A 19765-nucleotide genomic window follows, 5' to 3' on the forward strand; every position below is an offset into this window, starting at 1 on the left:
GAAGGATTACAGGAACAAAAGTCCAGAATGTTGCATCGAATTAAAGTAGAACTCTTTTTTATGGTAAATATTTCATTTATATAATCTGTACAATATTTATCTGCTAAACGTTTTATCATTATCCATTAAATATACATCGATCGTGATATTTCATGGGAACAGAACCGGAAATGATTAGCCTCCTACAGCATGGCCCATAAAATAGGATAAAGCGGTCCGTAAACCATTTAAGTGTTATTTGGAAATCACGATATATGTATTAACTGATATTACAAAAAATAACAATATCGGGTCGTTATTCTAAGATAAAATAAGTGCGGTACCCGTTATTTATATCGTTAATTATATTTGCCAATAAGTAATTGTAACAGGCAAAATTAATCGATATGGGATATTAGACAGTTAGTATAGACAATATTCTAACCTCTCTCGGCACTTTGTCGACTCTCTCCATAGCGGGGAACTGTGCTAGGATCTGCTTTACTGTCGGTCTCGTCGGTGCTTGCCCTCCACTTGTGTTCCACGCACTTGGTGGTAGATATATTTTGTGAGCACCCTACGAATAAACGAAATTATTAGCTTCATCATAGCATATATACATAATATTTAAATTCTATTTAATATTTTTTTTATTTACGCTTTTGTTTCTATAGACTTTTTTAGTTTCATTTTAAATTATTTTTTTTGTTTCGTTTTCTCACTTAAGTTTGTCAAGTGTGTGTCTATTTCTATATTCCATCAATCCCCTTCAAATCAGACATTCATTATTTAAAATAAGCCGTAAATCAAATTAAATATTGAAAATACTGTCAATTATTTTATATTCTGTCAAAAATATTTAGTGCATTTTATTTGAAACATATATTTTTTAATTACAAGTATAATATATTATAAAAAAAGTATGCTGTAAAACAATATTTTTTGAGCCTCTTTTGCAAATATCAATAATTGTTCTGTAATATATTATCCAACAATGTTTCTACACAATTAATATAAATTATACTCAACAAAAACCGTTACGTAAACCAAAATAAGTATTAACCTTATGTACCTAAGTTAGCAAGTCGATCAACTGGATGTAATAAAGTCGCGCTGGTAGGTAATAAAGTATATACTTATTAGCTGTGTGATGTGTCCTTTCTGCTCACCATTTTGTTGAAAAGTATCGCTCGTAAAAGCCCAGCACCGCCTTCCTGGACCACACTTAATAAGTACGGCTCCCTGCTGCCATCCACTCCTATGTAATTCTGATGCACTAAAACCAAAATTGCTATGCTTAATAATTTTGAAATTTATTTATATTACCTTAGTGACAATTATTTTTTATATTTTGTTAATAACACTGAAGGAGTATTACTTGTATGTATAATTGTATCTTTAAAACTTCTAATGTCGATGAATTCTGTATATTGAATAATTGAATGTTGAATTGAACATTGAATACCCAAAAAATATAGATTATACATAAAAAACGAACAATAAGGTATTCTATTGCTAACTGCATAATTATTTGGTTTCTAAGTTTTAATATAGGTTTTCAGTTATATTACCTAAATGTCTATGTAGTTAACTAGTACAGTTATGACAGTTTAAATCCGTTAACTTTGTCTAGAGACTGGTCCATTCTGAATATCGATTTGTGTTATTTCGTAGAATATATTCTCACAAAATCTTAAAATGTATAATTGTGTAAAAAGGCAACTGACAATTTTTTTCTTTTCGTCTTAAACTACATACCAAATGAGTCGTAGAATAACATTCAACAGTTGCTTGTAGTGTTCATAAATTAAATTTATTTCAATAAAGATTATTATTTCTATAAATATATTTATTATTGAGCTTAAGCAACACCTCCAGATTCTACTAGTTCTGCCCGCGGTTTCACCCGCGTGAAATTTATAGACTATATATATATATGTTATTCTGATGTATAAGCTATATCATAAAGTTTCAATAAAATCCGTTTAGTAATTTCTGTGTGAAAGAGTAGAGTAACAAACACACATACTAACAGACTCTCGCAATAATAATATTAATAAGATAGGCTATATGAAATGAAATGATTTATTGTGTAATATTGGTACAGCAGATAAGTTATTACATAAAAATATTATTTATCAGTAATATTTACCATAACAGGCATGCTAAGTAAATGAAAGTATTTGTTTTTGTCAAATATTCTTGGACACTGAAAAATTATAAATCGACAGCCAACTATTCAGTTTGCGTTTAAACGATGTGTGGGATTTCAGTTCTGTAATATCTTTCAGAAGATTATTGTACATTTTAATTGTCAATTCTTTTATATAAATGTAAAAGACACATTGGTGTGTATAGTGTCATTAGGTTTCATTATTCGCATTGTTGAATCTGTTAATTTCCTAATATAGTTAGGATGCTCTCTTACAAATATACAAATGTCCTTAATATAGATTACATTATTCTATTCCATTCCCACGTTTTATCAGAGTGACAGTAAGCTTTTTTGGTATTCCCAGTTCCCAGCACCACAAAAATATTACAAAATTTTTAGAGTAATATATTGAAATCTCGTTATTTACTTTTCTTAAATAGAAATGTACCTAAAATGAAGGAAAAATCCATTACTTTTATTTTTATAATTCCCAAGATATTGCTACCTAAATGTCTCAGTATATTTAGTTCATTGATTTTCGAGAGAAACTCATTTTGTCGTCTTACAATATTGTATTTAATAACGTATATTCGTTATGAAATACAATATTTTAAGTTTAACAGAACGAGTAGTTACTATAACATTTAATAACCATTAAACTTCTTGCAGGCGCTGTACTGATTAATAATGCACTTAATTGCACATTAAATAGCATAGGCCTACATTACAATAAGCACCGCAAATTACTTTGACGGCGTTACAGCTTCTAAAGTAATTAGTACCTATTTACTACCGTTTTACGGTACTAGCAGTCGAATGCAATAATTATGTTAATTACAACATTTTTACTACACGGGAAATTGAAAAGAGGCCGGTGTGTATATGAATAAAGATAAATATATGTATGTACGAGTATACAATTTATCAAAAGAATTAATGTACGTATGTTGCACATATGTTTAAACTTATAGTATTCTACTTACTAAGAATTATAACCTGATGATGGTACATTTGCGTAACGTAGTCTTTAATTTGATACTCGTAAGTTACAGAAAATCAATTAGATTATATAAGATATTTAAATGAAAAAAATACGAAATATTAGACTGGTTTATTGAATATTACATAATGTGTATCTTGACTCTTAAAAAATTAAAAGTTATAAGTAACAAGATAAGAAGCCTAATTTTGTAAATTAAATTGTAATATTTTGTCGTAATAAACTCAAAAAGAAAGAAAGTACTAAAAAAAGTTATGGTTAAATTAGGTTCATTAGAAGTTTTACATCTTCATAATGAAAGATACTTTATTACACGATTGTGATCCGCACAGTGGGATACCATATTATTTGCTCTCAGTTCCAGTCCCGGCTCCCAGCTGCCGCCTACACCCGACATCTGGACCGGACAGTGGGTCAATAACAATCCCATTACCCCATCTATTGTGTAACGCTGAAAACGCGGTGAACAAACAAACTTTGTTACCGCCAACTTAACACCTAATACTGACTAGTTAGGACTAGGTATTGGATTTAGGTTAACCAGATTGACCGATTAATGAGATAAATTTTTATATAGGGTAATATATAATTAGATTTCTTAAATAAATGTAGATAAATAAATGTATGTAATACGAAATTCGGGAACTAATAAAAAAAAACATCTAAATCATACGTTAGTAATTAGTTCCAATTAATTAATATGTGACTTAAGTACCTTCATAATAAGATAATAGAGTCCACATAAAGATTATCATCAGCTATATGTTACTTATAGGATTCGATAAGATTAGCACTAAGGGTACAAATGACAAAAGTTTCTATACACAAAGCATTATTGCGTCACGCACGAACGATAAAATACCTTTATCGAATTCCTTGAGATAGTCTGTACGTTTGAGCAATAATGAGTTGTACTTTCAGTATCTGCTTCAGGAAAAAACACTTCCTCTATTGTAAATTGTTATTCATGAGTTAATTCTATGTAATTGAAACTCATATATGTTATTGGATACTTTAATACAATATGTGTAGATATTATAGGAAAATTATGTATTAATTATTCTATTTATTTTAAAATTATTTTATATTTTAATGACCTTAAATATTCGTCATTGTTTCAAGGTTAGAATGACTAGAATCAGAGATGTGATATGCTATTTTTCAGGTATATATATATATGGTTACAATTCAAAATAACTGCAATAACGTGCGATTAGCGAAAACTACCTACTCGTATATGAAAGGAGATAAAATATTACGACATTTATCTACATATGACAAATGTCGTGAAATAACTAGAAAATATTGTATACGGTAAAGGTTTAGATCGTTACAGCACCCATCGTTACAGTTTCCATCTTTCGTCGTCGGTTGTGGTATCATAATGGCGACCATATATTATAACACAAGCGGGTGACTGATCATAGCAGCCATTTCATCAAGATTTTTTTTGTAAGGTTTCAACATATTGGATTAGAAATTTATTAGAGTACATGTGGTTACACCTTCCACCACCGTCTTGTCTAGATATATATTACTCATATGTAATTTTATTATAACTTTCAGTATATTGTACAAAAGCACCGTAAAGAAGCGACTCTGCAGCTAATATAAAATAATTCCTTAGTACAATATGTAGAAACGAAGATGGAAAGAAATGTCATGACTTGCAGCAATGGTAATCAATTCTATCTAGAGTGTGTTAAATGCGGTGAAATGGTAATTATATCGAGCGTATGATATTATATAGTAGTATTAGATATGATATTATGTCTATCTTATATGATTTTTATTACCGGAATGCTAAAGTTTAATATCTCTCAATTAATGTGGTAAGTGTCCTCCATTACATGGACGTTCTTAATGGTTGGAAAACCAATTTCTAAGACATATAGACAAAAATAGAAATAATGAGGTGACAAAACGACTCCGATGTCTACCTCTACATAATATCGTAGAAGGGTGACACCGGTTATTAAGTAAACAATACATTTTAATAGTATGATGTAGAAGAGTATACGTGTTCATTTAACTGACAGTAACCAGACTCAACATACTGGTATATATTATTATGATACGGTAACCTATAATTTACTGATTACGGCGACGAAGGCACAAATTTATATGTCGCACGACAGAACGCAACTGCTTGTTACGCTCGTACGAGTCTGTGTTATAATATGTTTAACGCACATATTAATGAACTCTTGTGTATGAAATGTTCCTTATTATCACTTCACTTCGTGGTACTCCGTTTATGACTGTATTTATGTGACGTGAATTAGACTGAAGAATACAAACGGCTTTATAAATACATATATTTCTATTTCATACCTCGATTACCATAATGTTTCGCATTCCAAATGATATTTTAAAATACCCCAACTACATAAAATTGGAGCAGTGAGCAAATCTTCTTTATTTAGTATAAATAGTAGTCGTTCATCGGTGTCTGTAGGTATGCTTAGATCTTTTACTCTATGCAACGGATTTTAATGCAGTTTTCAGTAAGAGATAGAATGATTGAAGAGAAAGCTTTCATACCCGTGCGAAGCCAGGGTGGGCTTACTAATTATATATCTACTAATATTTGTGTTTGATAAACAGAAAATATATTTCACTATTTTAAATATTACGTACAAAGTTATGAATAGCTTACCACAGGCTGTATTCTACCTCAGCGCAGCAAGATTTCGCTGGTTTAAAATGACTTAAGATTTGTTACAAAAGAAAATTTCAATAGAAAATACGAGTAAATAACCATAATCAGTGTGTAATCACTTTATCACTTATATACAATTCAGCTAGATTTAAGTAGAATAGGGAACGTTTTCGTTTACGTCTCTAGCTGTGAAACTAAATATGTGTAAGAGGAGAAAATTAGAAAGTCTAAAAGAATGGCGTTCGCTTTTTATTATCTCTGTTTATATGGGACCTGGATAGCTTAAAGATGTACTAAGACAGATATAAATAGATAGAGATTATACGAATAGGTCTTAGTAGGAAGTTTAACGTTTGAAGGAAGTTCGTAGTCGACATAACAGTAAAAGGAAATGAGAATTGTTTTGCAATTTCCTTCTGAGTTTGCCGTATTTCTGAAGATGATTCGATGAAACGGCTAAGAGCAAGAGGCTAAAACAATTGCATTTAATCTAATATACTTACTAGACTATTTGTTTATCAATAATTCATGATGTAGCGCTAGAACGGAATTAATGTTTATATACTGTTTGGGGAAGTGAATAAAAGATGACACGGTTTATTTCATGGCGTCTGGAATTTTTATCTTAAGTAATTGCATTCCTAGAATATAGTTCCTAGAAGATTTTATTACAGTAAACAGGTCCTTATAAATGTATTATTTATTATTATATAACTCAAAGTGTAGTAACCAATTATTCTAATGTTGTTTACAGTTTATTTAGTAAGATATTGAAATGTCGGTGAATTACATATATTACTAAACATTTTTTAACATTTTTTTTGCTTTGATACAGCAAATAACAAAATGTAGGCAAATACTTCTTAACAGAAAATGGGGTAAATAATGTATTCTTTTTACAAATATCTTTTTATGAATATAGACTAAATAATTATAATAAATACCTAAATCTAACAGAACAGCACATTTAATTAAGTAACAAATTTGTAATTTTTAAAAAATTAAAATTACAAATTTGTTTCTTAATTAAATGTCTAGAATTATGCGTCGCTGTTATGTATGATTGTAAATGTTTAATTAAAGATATCTACATAAGTATTCAAATTATTTTTTCCTATTTTACGTTTTCCTCTATTATTTTTGCGATGAGAACAAAATTAAATTCAAATGACAAAAGATGATAAAAATACTTACTTTTTCCAAGAAAATACTTGAAGTACCATCTTGTTTGGAACTCGGGATTCTCAAGTACCGGAGCGCTCGGTGGTCCAAATAACTGTAACAAATGAATTGAAATGGAAATGTCTAAATTTTATAGCTGAGCATTTAGGTATACTGTATGCTAGGAGAAAGCTTCTCTTATACGGAAACTAAAGCAAAATATATTTTTGGGCTTCGTATATCAAATCCTTTTGGTTGTAAGGGTGAGTAAGAATAAAAATTGGATTACTAAGGTAATCCAATTTTTATTCTAATCTATCCAAATAAATAAATAATAATATCCTTATATTTAATTTGGTTTATTAAGTAGAATAAATAAAATATATTTTTGTTTGTGACTGTTTTGATCTGATCTACTTTAATGAAAGTTATTTAAAAGGACACTAACTGAAATTATAAAATGTGAATGATTAAATACGGCTCCTTATATATATTTACATACTGTCATATGTCACTATATGAATTTTCACGAAACTATTTACAGCAGAATGTCGATTTAATACACTAGAATACAGGATGATAGTGTTAGTGATGACAGGAGCGGTGGTGAGAGTAAACACACACAGTAGGGTGGACTTGTATATTAACTGTTACATCTTGATGTACTCTACCTTAGACTAATTACATAAACTATATATATATTAACAACTACGTGACCTACGTGTCCTTAAATAAAACGTATGCTGGCACAATCTACTATCGAACGTGCCGATTTGCATCACTATATCACACAGGAAATCCTATTATTTAGATCATATCAGCATCTATATCTACCTATCAATCATCTTACATTTATTATGTTGAATAATATTAATTTGGGCATCAAAATGATGCCAGGGAGCAGTTATATTTTTTACAATTTTCCTGATTCAAGCTTCATGCCCCTTGGCAGTTATTATTTTGAGATCTCTACGACATCTCCGTTATTTGCAGATAAAAACGCGGTCTTTTTTGACCCAATGGTTTGCATATTATTATGAATTAATAAAATTCTTCATATTTCTGAAATGCTATGCTGATATCTGATATATATCTGAAAGGCCTATGCTAAAACTACGATGAAAGACAGATATTTTAAAAAGGTACATTGTACTTTAGTATTGGAATGTTCTATATAGAAACACTAATATGTATTCAATAATTTTAATAGGATAAGGGCAGGACTATCGAGATCGAAATTAGATATATTCGATCGTTATAATTTAATAATACAATCTAGACTTTAATATTTCAATTTTAGTTATTAGTTGTTAGCTCACTATTAGAAGTACAAATGGGTTTGATATTTTTTTCTTATCTTTAGGATGTTTTATTGCTCTACCAATGTACCCTTCATTGATAGAGTAATAAAACGGAATGAAATAAGAAAAAAATCAGGTCAACCTCTACAATGTTTTTACAGGAAACCAATATTATTCATTCAGAATTAGTTACGATGGCATCTTACTGCATTCTCATCTTTTCATCTTTCAGTTGTGCTCCCCCAAAGTGTAACGTTAATGCCATAATAAATACTGTGACTTTCATCTCGTTTAATTAGTATATCTCAGTAATACGCATAATCTCGAGGATATATCTAATACAATTTGTGAATAGATAAACACGTGTCATATAGGCCAAAATAGGCGTAGTAAAATTTTATGTTGATTTCAAAATGGCGTCTAAGAATAATTCCGTATTAAAATTAAGGCAACGATTCTCTCGAGATAGCTTCCTCAAGATGTTACGAAACGTCTCAAGTACGTTTTAAAGAATAATTTCTTTAAATATATTTAGGACGTAGAAGTTATAAAAGTTTGTGCCCTTTAGCGAAATGTACCTACAATATTGCTGAAAGCAAGTATTCGTCAGCATTAAAGCTATTTAAATAAATTAAAAATTAACAAACGCTACGAATAGGCCAAAATTCAATCATAAGAAGGTCATCATAAGAATACATATAGTTATTATCTCAACTTCGTCTGTACTATCTTTCATCCTGTATCTTACTCCATTCCAGACTATTTCTTGAGGTAAACGGCTTATACACGTCATCGTGATACAATCTATTTTCACTTTGAATTTCATTAAGATACTTTAAGAATGTAACAAATAGACAGATCAACATAATTTCGCATAATTATATACTATTGGATTTATGCTAATGCAATGAAATATAATACAAGGAAGACGTAAGGAAACCCAGTGCAATCAAACAAGAAATTTGATTTACATTTTATTCCATAGACTTCTTTTGTCTTCTTAATTTTATTAGAATAATATTATTGCCTTCAAACTTACGCACTGCGCAAAATGTGAACATGCTAATCATTATTTTTACTGCAAATTACACTTGCAAAAGTATTTAGTTGTACGAGTATGTTTGCTATTTTTTGACACCTGGTAACCAATCTCAACTTTGGATCACGTACATAGGTCACATTTCACAAACCAAGTCACAATATTGTAATTATTGTAAGGGCTTCGCATACCGCTTTACTTCAGATGGTCGCAGGTTTCGTCGCACGGTGTAAACATTTGTATTTATGAGTATGATTGTTTGTGTCAGTGTGAGTGGGTGTTTTCTACGTATATTATGTATGTATTTACAAAATTACAAGTATATCTATCAGTAATTATTATCTATCCTTTGCACTAGATGGCACCGTGTGAGTTGTCTTCAGTATTATTATTAAAATTTATAAACTGTATTACATGTACAATAAATGTACTAATTAAGAGATATAAAAGTAACGTATATATCGCATGGATGCTAACTATTACGTTATGTAATACACTTCTTTCTATGGACGAGTATGGGATAATGTTCCAATATGTGCCAACGTTGTACAAGCAAAAAGATCAGCTAGCCCGTCGTGACGAATTCTGTAGGAATTAACGTATATACGCTGGAAATAAGGATTATAACGACGTTGATTTCAAGAAGGTACCGCGTGGCTGTCGACCTGATTGAGCACATTGGTATCAATGTATTCACTAATCCCTATTACTAACATTACTAACAACCGCTTTTCCTTGGCAGAACACTAAAATGGCCAAAATATCAGTAACGAATTATCAAACTTGTATATAAGAACCACAATTGAAATATTAAAGCCTAGTTAATTCCGATCATTATCATAGCCTTCCTGGCCTTAACCCATTTAAGTTACGCAAAGTCGAGTATCCGACTATTGAAGTATGTACAATAACCATTAGTTATTGAATTAAATAGCGTGCTAATGAGTAGTTATGTTTCACACGACGCACGGATGTAATATTATGTTTAGATACGAAGATAAAGAGATAATAACACAGATATGTACATAATTGTTTAGTCCTCTGTAACTGTCATTATAATCTCTGATACACAGTGACGATTCCATGAACTGTTATAATTCAATTTGGGACAGACTTTGGCAACTGTGCCCAACTTTATCTAATTTGTCGGAATTACAAAGACGATGTCGCGGATAAAAATTAGTAAATATAAAGAAGTGTTATAAAAAATAATTTAGTTAGTTACCTCGTCTTTCTCTCCGAGCGAATTCCCGTTTTCCAGACGGTAGCGTCGTGCCACCGCATCCACCGCACCGCTGCCAGGCTCCCCACTCGCTGACAACTGCGAATGTATAAATTTAGTTACAACAATATATTTCTTTTCAGTTTTACATGTAAATGGAAACCTCAATTCGTATTTCATTGATAGTAGGCATACGCGTATATGCGCTCTGATTTATTGATACAGAAATTCCAATGAAACAAAAAATCTTTTGGTGTTCCCTACCTGTAGACACGAACAGCAGTTATTCGAATTATATTTATACGATTGAATAATTCTCATATTATTCACGTTAGTCTATCTCTATCTTCATAATTAGTATACGAGTACACTTAATTAAACTTAAAACATAAGTATTTGAGTCCCTTTCAATACTCATTGAATAGGAATAAAAATTATATTAACCTATAAATTATGTACAATCTCTTTATACGAATAAAAATTAAATAACCATTTAAAATATTTAGTCTATATATATGATATTTGTATGCTAAAATGAAAAATTTCTTCCATGGACCATAGTTAAAAATTAAAATCAAAAAATTTAACTCTGACATATTTGCCGTGGAGTAACGTGATTAATTAAATATGAATGTTTAAAAACCATTTTTATAATTGGAATGTGTTTTAATAAAAAGTTATTTAGTTATATGTCTAGCAAGTAATCACTATGTTTTATATACGAGAACAGTTACTATAGACAGCAATATGTAGTGATTATACCCTCATATTTGCTTAGTGCTTATTAACATTCAGAGTTAGTAAAGGTACTTCTTCTGTTAAAATACATACTTATATACAATATTGCCTTGTGATTTATAACCTCTATTTAATTTGATTTTAGTTCAATTAGGTTTTGTTTTTTTATCGAATTCTAAGATTAATTAATCAAATGTTGACAGAATTTTCAATTTTAATATTACTTAAGAATTAATTTAAAGAGCCCTTTATAGATCAGCACGATATTGAATCGAAATCTCGAAATTCTTTGCTGATGAATAATAATTAATCGTAGGTAAATACTTTTTAGTTGTTTGTTTAATTTTACAGACTTTATACAAGCTGGTGGTAGCAAGATTGCGATTTGAATTTATATTAATATTTTCTATAATATTTAATGCAATATTAATTTAATGCGATGTATGTCTATTACCTTTTTTCGTCTAAACGACTGAACTGACTTTAATGAAATTTGATTTTGATTTGCGCAAATAGATTGTATCACGAGAATGTACATATAACTTTATTTTTCAAAAACAAATGCAGTTCAGAGTTACAATTAGTAACAAATTTACAAAAAGTAACAAAATTACTTATTTTATTTTACGAAGCTTCAAGCAGCTTCGTAATAGTTAATTTAAAATAAATGTTTTTATGTGGAACATTAAGTTTGTTGTAATTTAATTATATGCAAACTATTGTTAAGTACATTTCTTATGTACCTAATTAAAATTGAAGTTAGGTTACCTATGTGCCAAAGTACTATATACATACTCAGCAAAGAAAAAGGTAACATCGAAAATTCAATTATCTATAATGTACTTCACATTACAGAGGATAAATGATATATGATAACATTTAGATGTATTTATTTATTACTTTTTTTTAAATAATTAAATATGTATAACAAAAATATCGAAAGTATTTATATATATATTTAAATTAAATTTAATGTCTATGACATTCATTATAAGTAGTAGTAGATATTTTTTTATATAATGTAATGAGACCTACCTTTGATCCGTCTCCTCATTAAAGGCATATAATAAGTACCTGCCTAACCAATGGTTGAGTGAAAGCAATTAATTTTATAGAATGACGAAAAATTTGCGGACCGTTTTGAATGCCAAAAAAGGTCCCTGAAAAAAGCGGTCACGATAATTATCCTCTCGTCCCGTCTTCAAATCTGTGTTTTAATAAGAATTATTAATTTTCTAATGATGCCAAATTAAAGTCAACGGAGATTATTTTTTTTATATGTAGACATTTATATAATGTACGGGCCGACTTTATCCAAAATTATTTATGGATGTTACGTCTATTTCAACTACAAGTAGGCGAGACAAAAGTTCAGTTAAGTTTCAGCAATTAAGTAGTTCTGTTAGTTGTGCATTATAAGCTGCATTTCGGTTAAAAGGTGATTTAAAGCAAGTAAAATTAGAGGGTGTAGAGGCATGACATCTTAGTCTTCTAGAATGATAATGCATGAGTGGCTTCATATGATATTTATATTTATTTGATAACGCGATGTGACGTGCTGTTCATGTATATATACGACGGTTATCGCTGGCCATCAGGGGGATCATCACATATTATATGGAATAGTAAATTCCAGATGTATATAAAATATAAATTCGTTTTTTTATATTAATTTTTGTGATAAAATCCCAAAGATAAGTGTGTTTTTTTTGGGGGTGATTGTTGGTTTACTCTCGTGTTGTTATCATAATAATTTATTTTCATTTCATCATATAATTAAAATCTAATACTCATATGATAGCATACACATCAGTATCTTATTAACATGATTTTAGTCTTAATTTATTCACACTTCTTTTAATTATCTTAATATCACTATATAATGACCTAATACAAACAATAAGAAAATAAGAAACGATTAAAACGACTAAGAAATAATTGGTATGCGGATATTTTTAATATTGTTGCAAAGAGGTACAGCATAAACGAAAAAGTGAAAAATGTTGATTAATAATATTCATAATATAAAAATATATTAATTAATGTTAAGTTGTTGAGTTTTCCACATTGTTTCAGCGAATCATTACGGACTCTATTATATTATTCGAACACTACATTATATAATGTCTCAACAATCATCGTCCTAACGGTAATTGTAATAAAGCCACTCAAAGATAAATACAAAACAATATATCTTCTGTGAACTTTGGTAATATCAGATATACCTACGTTAAATTTCAATATAATGGAGGAAACATGAGTTTGGCGCGCTTTTAGATCTTCACAGAGCGAACGAAATTATGAAGTTTAACGTATCTTAATTCAATTTTTATGAATAAAGTAAGGTTACATACTTCATTTTCTGCAGTTAGAGTTTACTAGTTAATATTATAAATAGCCCATATCTGTCTGTCCATCTGAATATCACATTATTGTAAGTTTTATACAATTAATTTTGATCTTTATGAATCAACACAGAAATATATAAAATTGTAAAGCTGCTGCTGCTGCTGTACCTCAACTTTTTACAGTTTACCGTTTCCTATTTTTTTCTAAAAGTCATAACTGACGTGGATAAACTATAGCACACCACTTATTTTTCGATGTATGTGCTATAGTATGTAGTATATGTAGTAATGTTTCGGGTTATTTAAGTGGATATTAATGTAACGTAATGGGTACTCTATACATATAAAAAAATGTAACTACATGATTTGTTTTCTCGTATATTACCTATATAAAAATATACCTTACTTAGTTGAAACTCTGACACATTTGTAACTCAATTCTCAAACATTATTGTCAGGCGGACTCGTCTGACAATAATGTCCATTCTATTAAATATTTTTTAACATTTTTCTTGACGAAATTACTAATACATATAACAAAATTTTATATGTTTTAAACCACGTACCAATCCAATTATAATTTAAGAGTTTCTTCATAAAAAAACAATTTACATATTTAATAAATTGATATAAATCCCAAATTTAGAAACTTTTAAGTCCAGCAGATTAAAAATCAATTAGTATTGACGAATTAATTACATTTACTCAAAAAATAGTCGGTTTATTGTATTAAATATACTAATTCTAAGTCATTTTAGTCATTCCAGACTGCAAAAAACTAAGAAACTGTTCTCTCATTTGGGGATCTCCACATTGCGCCTTCTTATACTAATTCTAAATTATTTCTATTTACAATGTTTACTTTCTTAAATATAATACTATATTATAAGTATTCAGCTTTTCTTTACTATAATATGATTAAGTATACATGCATAGAAACCTTGCTCTTGAATCAGTCTATCTATTGCTAATAAAACTGTAATGTATAAAACTGTTACGTAATTTAAAAGAACAAAGAACTATGTATATAGTAGCGGGAGTAACTTTTTATACTATATAAAAGTTATGTTTATTTTGGAACTATGGACGGCTATGTTTTTTAATAATTTCTTAGGGGAATTAAATAAACTTACTACATTATTTAATGTTTTACGACCATTGTTTCTACTTCTTTCGGAACTTTTCTGCGGGGTAAGTACAGCGCATTCGCTGTAACGTGTACCCTCGCAGCCAGTGCTATTCCACAGGTAAACTATAGCTACTTATTTTCGTATATAGATAAAAATACGAACAACTTTCATGTTTAATATCGAACCAACAAAGAATTAACTCTGTCTATTACAAAAATAATCAAATAATCATAGAAATTATTCACAAAAATATGATCAAATATAAGTATACACTAAAAATACCACTAAACCTGTTATTTTTTATATTCAGATAAAAATAATGGCATAGCTACAACCACCTATCGTGAAATAGATATCTCATGATAGCCCTCGTGTCATATCTTCCAATTCATACATATTTATTGGATGATCAATGGATTGGCCTAATCTACAGCTGAATATAGACCCTACAAGTTGCCATACCATGTGATTGGAATTTCAAATAGAGTTGTCTATCAGACGGCATCGATTTGCGAGCCTCATTTGTTTTAATTTGTAAAGAATGTCGCTGGTTTAGACCGACCTTAATAGGTGCTGCAATGTAAATACACTTAATACGTTTTTTGTTTACGTCTATCACTCCTATTGGGGTATGTAATTTAGTTTAAAACTGTGCTATTTTGAAACTTATAATTAATGTATTTTTCGTCAATACGTTAGAATAAAAAATATGGGAAATTAAAGCAAAATATAATTTTATTCTGTTATAAAGAGATATAAACTTGAAATAAAATGTTATAAAAACATGACCATTCACTCAGTATCATCTAGTCACAAGCTCAGTAAAACATATTTTGGTACTAAATTGTAGTAGATACAAGGTTTTTTTTTATAATTTAATATATACAAAAACACCTAGACCAATAAAACAAATGTTCATACGTATGTATGTATTTTCAATAGTCCAGGGTTGACAGTTTGCTGAACTGCTAAACTATGAAAGTTATGATATAACGAGGCAGTAGCAAAATAAAAGAAAATAAACATTAATTACGATATATTTACCAATTATTGCCACTTTTTACTTGTTTATTAAACCCTCGTCGTTTCTTTCATGTTCATTTAGTCAATAAATTCATATGTGATAAGTTATGTTACAATGTATCTATTTGTCACGTCCCTTCTTACTTTATAGCCAAAAGCCGTTTAGCAAGCCCTTGTCACTTGCTAAAGTCTTGTGTCGTGACTCGCAGCTCCCCAGTCCCCACAGATGCTGTCGACTGTCCTGATATACTGAATGATTAATCACCCGTTTTATTTTGGATATTATACTAATACGGTGACTTGGCAATTGGTGGATCTTTGAATATATTTTCTATAAGCGCCCGCTCGCAAATTTGTAGCGGAATGTCAATCTAGGGATCTTTGCTTTTTTTAAAATTAATATACAGTTATGTATAACTTATTAACAATAAAATTTAACCTAAAATGTTTTTTCTTTTCTTGTCTAATTATTTAAGTTAGTATATTTATTTATATTTTTTTTTTAAAACTATGCAAAGTTAAGTAGCCATGCATTTATTCATGTATCTTTGCTTTCACCTCATTTATAGGGGTATTATAAAATACACATTAATTAACCTAAATTCAATCATGTTCATCGTGGCGTTTACACCCACAAGAGATATTATCTGTTTGCAGCAGCGTTTATAACTCATTTCCTAGGATATTAAACTTTTAGTATGAAGAAGGTTGACATCCGATTTATATTATCACTCACAAAATTGTATTGGTCATTAAGTTCAGATTTATTTCTGCAGAGATTAACCTTTATGGTATAAATTACATTAAATAAAATAATTAAGGACGTAGCTCTGTTTAGCTACTAACAAAAATATCTTTACTTTTGTGTATTTTTTAAAATAATAACTGTGGACAATTCTCACATCACCATTAACACACTGTCCCAAGATAAGAAGGGCTTGTGTTATGGGTACTAGACAACTGATATAAATACATAGATACACAGATATCTGTTTTTATTTTTTGTTATTGTGGATACAATTATGCACATTTAGAGCGAAAATATGAGTAATTAATATCGACTGGAAACGTAATATTGAACGGTATTGAGAAGTATTCAAATACAAATAGTCGATTATATTTACCTAGTAGAGAAAAATGTATTATTCATAATAATTTTTTTTCTTGATAGTTTGCATATCTAGTATTTGTTCATTATTAATGTATATATTTTTTAATAAATGTATATTACCATTGTGTTTGTTTAACATAATTTATCTGGTCCAATCTTTTAGCTTCTTTATATGTTCAACTACTACTATTTTGTTTACAAGCATTTAAAGCTTCAGGTATAATTTTATAATAATTAAAATAGCCTACATGTCATATTTTCAAGTTGACATGGGTTATGAAATCTAGTTTAAAATGTGTCATATGAAATAGGATAATTATATGTTTATTAATAATAGCTATACTTAAACGGATGTAAGGGAGGGGAGGGTTGAAAGGGCAGCCGGCCTACTCAATTTGCCCAAGGTTGGTCAAAAGCTATGACAAATTACACGTGCTAGTGTAGTTACTCTACAAGTAGGAATTACTTATCAAAGTGTAGTTGTAAACAAACTCACTTTTACTAATATTTGCCTGATAGTTCAGCTATCTTTGGTTTGTGCACTATAAGCAAAAAGTTAGTAAGTAGTACTTCGTAGTATAGTTATAACGTGAATATACCAGAGGTAGAATGTAAAAGTTAATCTGCGCGTGGTAAGTTTGCTTTGTAAGCTGTATTTCGGTAAAACCGTGTATATTAGGCAATGAAATTACAGGATAAGAGTCATGAAATGTTAGTCGTCTGGAATGATAACGCATCAGTGGTATCGTGGGTGTCACATGATAACGTGATGTCTGTAGTTCATGTATATAGCCGACCGTTACCGATTCTGTCAGATCTGCTAATTCAATTACGTCAAAATAATACAATCTTAACAATCATTATTTAAGGCTGAGAAGTTAGTACAAGTATAATTAGGATATTAAAGCGGCTATTTTTTTGCTGTTCGGAATAAAATAAGAAATGTAATTATACATAGCAGATATATTTTTTATACTATTTGCAATTAGATCCGTAACCAGGATTTCAATCTACTCTAAAAGTATAGTAAAACTTCCATCCTCCACGTGAAAAGATTTATTTTTATTAGTAGTTATTTTTTTACCAAGATATCAAAATGTTATAGAAAAAAAAATGGTTTTTACTAAAGTACTAAAACTATTTAGCCTAACAATAGCCTTCCGTCATATATAAAAAAGTGAGATATGTAGAAAAGTATAAATTGAACAGTCTTCAATGTACTTATATTAAAGATATATTTTCCACCCGATAAACTAACCCATATATATGTATATATACTAAATAATGGGTATGTTATATCCACAACCTAACCTGAAATACAATGTACCAATGTACATTGTATTTCAGGTTAGGTTGTGGATACGATCTCCACTCAATATGCATATGTAAATATTGTGTAGTTACAAATATGACTGTTTGTATTGGTTTAGGTGTTTATGTACACATTTATATTGTTTGGTACTGCAATGGTATAAAGTAATGCTTTCTTTAGAGCAGTGTTTCCCAACCTTTATAGAATCATACCCCACTTTAGCCTTTCTAAAATTCTTATGCTAGTTGCATAAGAATTTTAGAAAGGCTAAAGTGTTTTTTTTATTTTAAAAATTAACATAATTTATAAAATAAAAAAAAATTAATTGTCCACTTTCAAAACTTATAACAAAAAACTAATATTCACATTCCATACAATTTTAATAAAGAATACATTTTCGAATTACCGCCCTTAACAATCAAATTGCGCCCCTGTGGAGCGTGGGTCACACGTTGGGAAACACTGAAATAAGATTTAAAAAAACTCTAGTGTTATGAATCTAGTTCATGTCATACGCAATGAAAGTTACATCCCTAACATATGTACGCTAAGTATATACATATACATTTAGGGAGAGGCTGTGATGAGATTTTTTTATTGTTTTGTTTGTCATTGTTTAGAATATGACTGTACTTGTACTTGCGAGGAGCTGGGGTGGTAAAATACGTGCATTTCTAAGATCTTATTTTGTTCTCTTTGGGAATTAAATTGGGTACATTATACATAGTAATTCACTATATAAGTAACCTTAAAAAGATGATTTCTCATAAAAAGACGAATACTCATACTCCTTGCTTTCATTATAGTGAATTACGGTATTTATGGTACATAGAATGAAGTAAGCCCTTTTAATAAAGGTGCGGGTATTAGCCAGACTTATTACGGCTATTATCTCCTACACCAGCTTTTGCCTTTTAGTGTTGGGGCTTGAGGCACTGATATATATCTGTACTATATTAGATAACTGTACACTGTACAGTATATATAGTACGGTAGATAAATTTTACCAATATGAAAATTTTTATCATGAATTTGAACGAGTAAGGTGCAAAAATTACTCTTAAATTTTTTTACTTAATTAGTGCAATAAATGTTATTTTGCTTGTAACAAATTAATATGTAGCAATACCACAAATAAAAGAATAATACAAATAATTCTCTGTAGATTGTTAAAATAATAATTAAATATTTATACATCTACTTATTTTTTAATATTACCTTACGTATGTATATTCCTTTTCAGTAAGTAAAAAATATTTTGTAGGGATTAACAACTATACTAATTAAATTATTAAAACTATAATATATGTATAGTATATACAGAAAATTATAGAAACATCAATTGTATATATACTGGTATTCTTGAAAGCTTTGCCACAATTGAGTCGATTATTTATAGATTTATATTATTCAGCATAAAAAAAATTTTTGAAACATTTGTCTGATAAAAAATACATTCTGAAATGTACAGTTTCATTTAAAACAATAATTGTACAAGCCATTACAATAATTACATTATAATAATATCTATATTTAGCAATCAACAACACCAAACAATCCAATTTGTTTGCCATTGCTGATTGT

The 19765-nt window shown here is 29.3% G+C and overlaps 1 protein-coding gene across 1 annotated transcript in view; it reads right to left on the reverse strand.

Annotated features, from left to right (window-relative positions):
• LOC131848343 (GTPase-activating Rap/Ran-GAP domain-like protein 3) overlaps positions 1-19765 on the reverse strand; it is a 188519-nt gene that overhangs the window by 19726 nt on the left and 149028 nt on the right. The window contains exons 4-7 of the mRNA XM_059198160.1: positions 10523-10618; positions 6991-7072; positions 1149-1255; positions 425-556 (exon numbers count right to left, since the gene is read on the reverse strand). Of these exons, the coding sequence (XP_059054143.1) occupies positions 425-556; positions 1149-1255; positions 6991-7072; positions 10523-10618 (417 nt within the window). The remainder of the gene's footprint in view (positions 1-424; positions 557-1148; positions 1256-6990; positions 7073-10522; positions 10619-19765) is intronic.

This window comes from Achroia grisella, unplaced genomic scaffold (assembly GCF_030625045.1).
Source record: "Achroia grisella isolate CSIRO2021 unplaced genomic scaffold, CSIRO_AGI_Agris_v1 utg551, whole genome shotgun sequence".
Classification (NCBI taxonomy): domain Eukaryota; kingdom Metazoa; phylum Arthropoda; class Insecta; order Lepidoptera; family Pyralidae; genus Achroia; species Achroia grisella.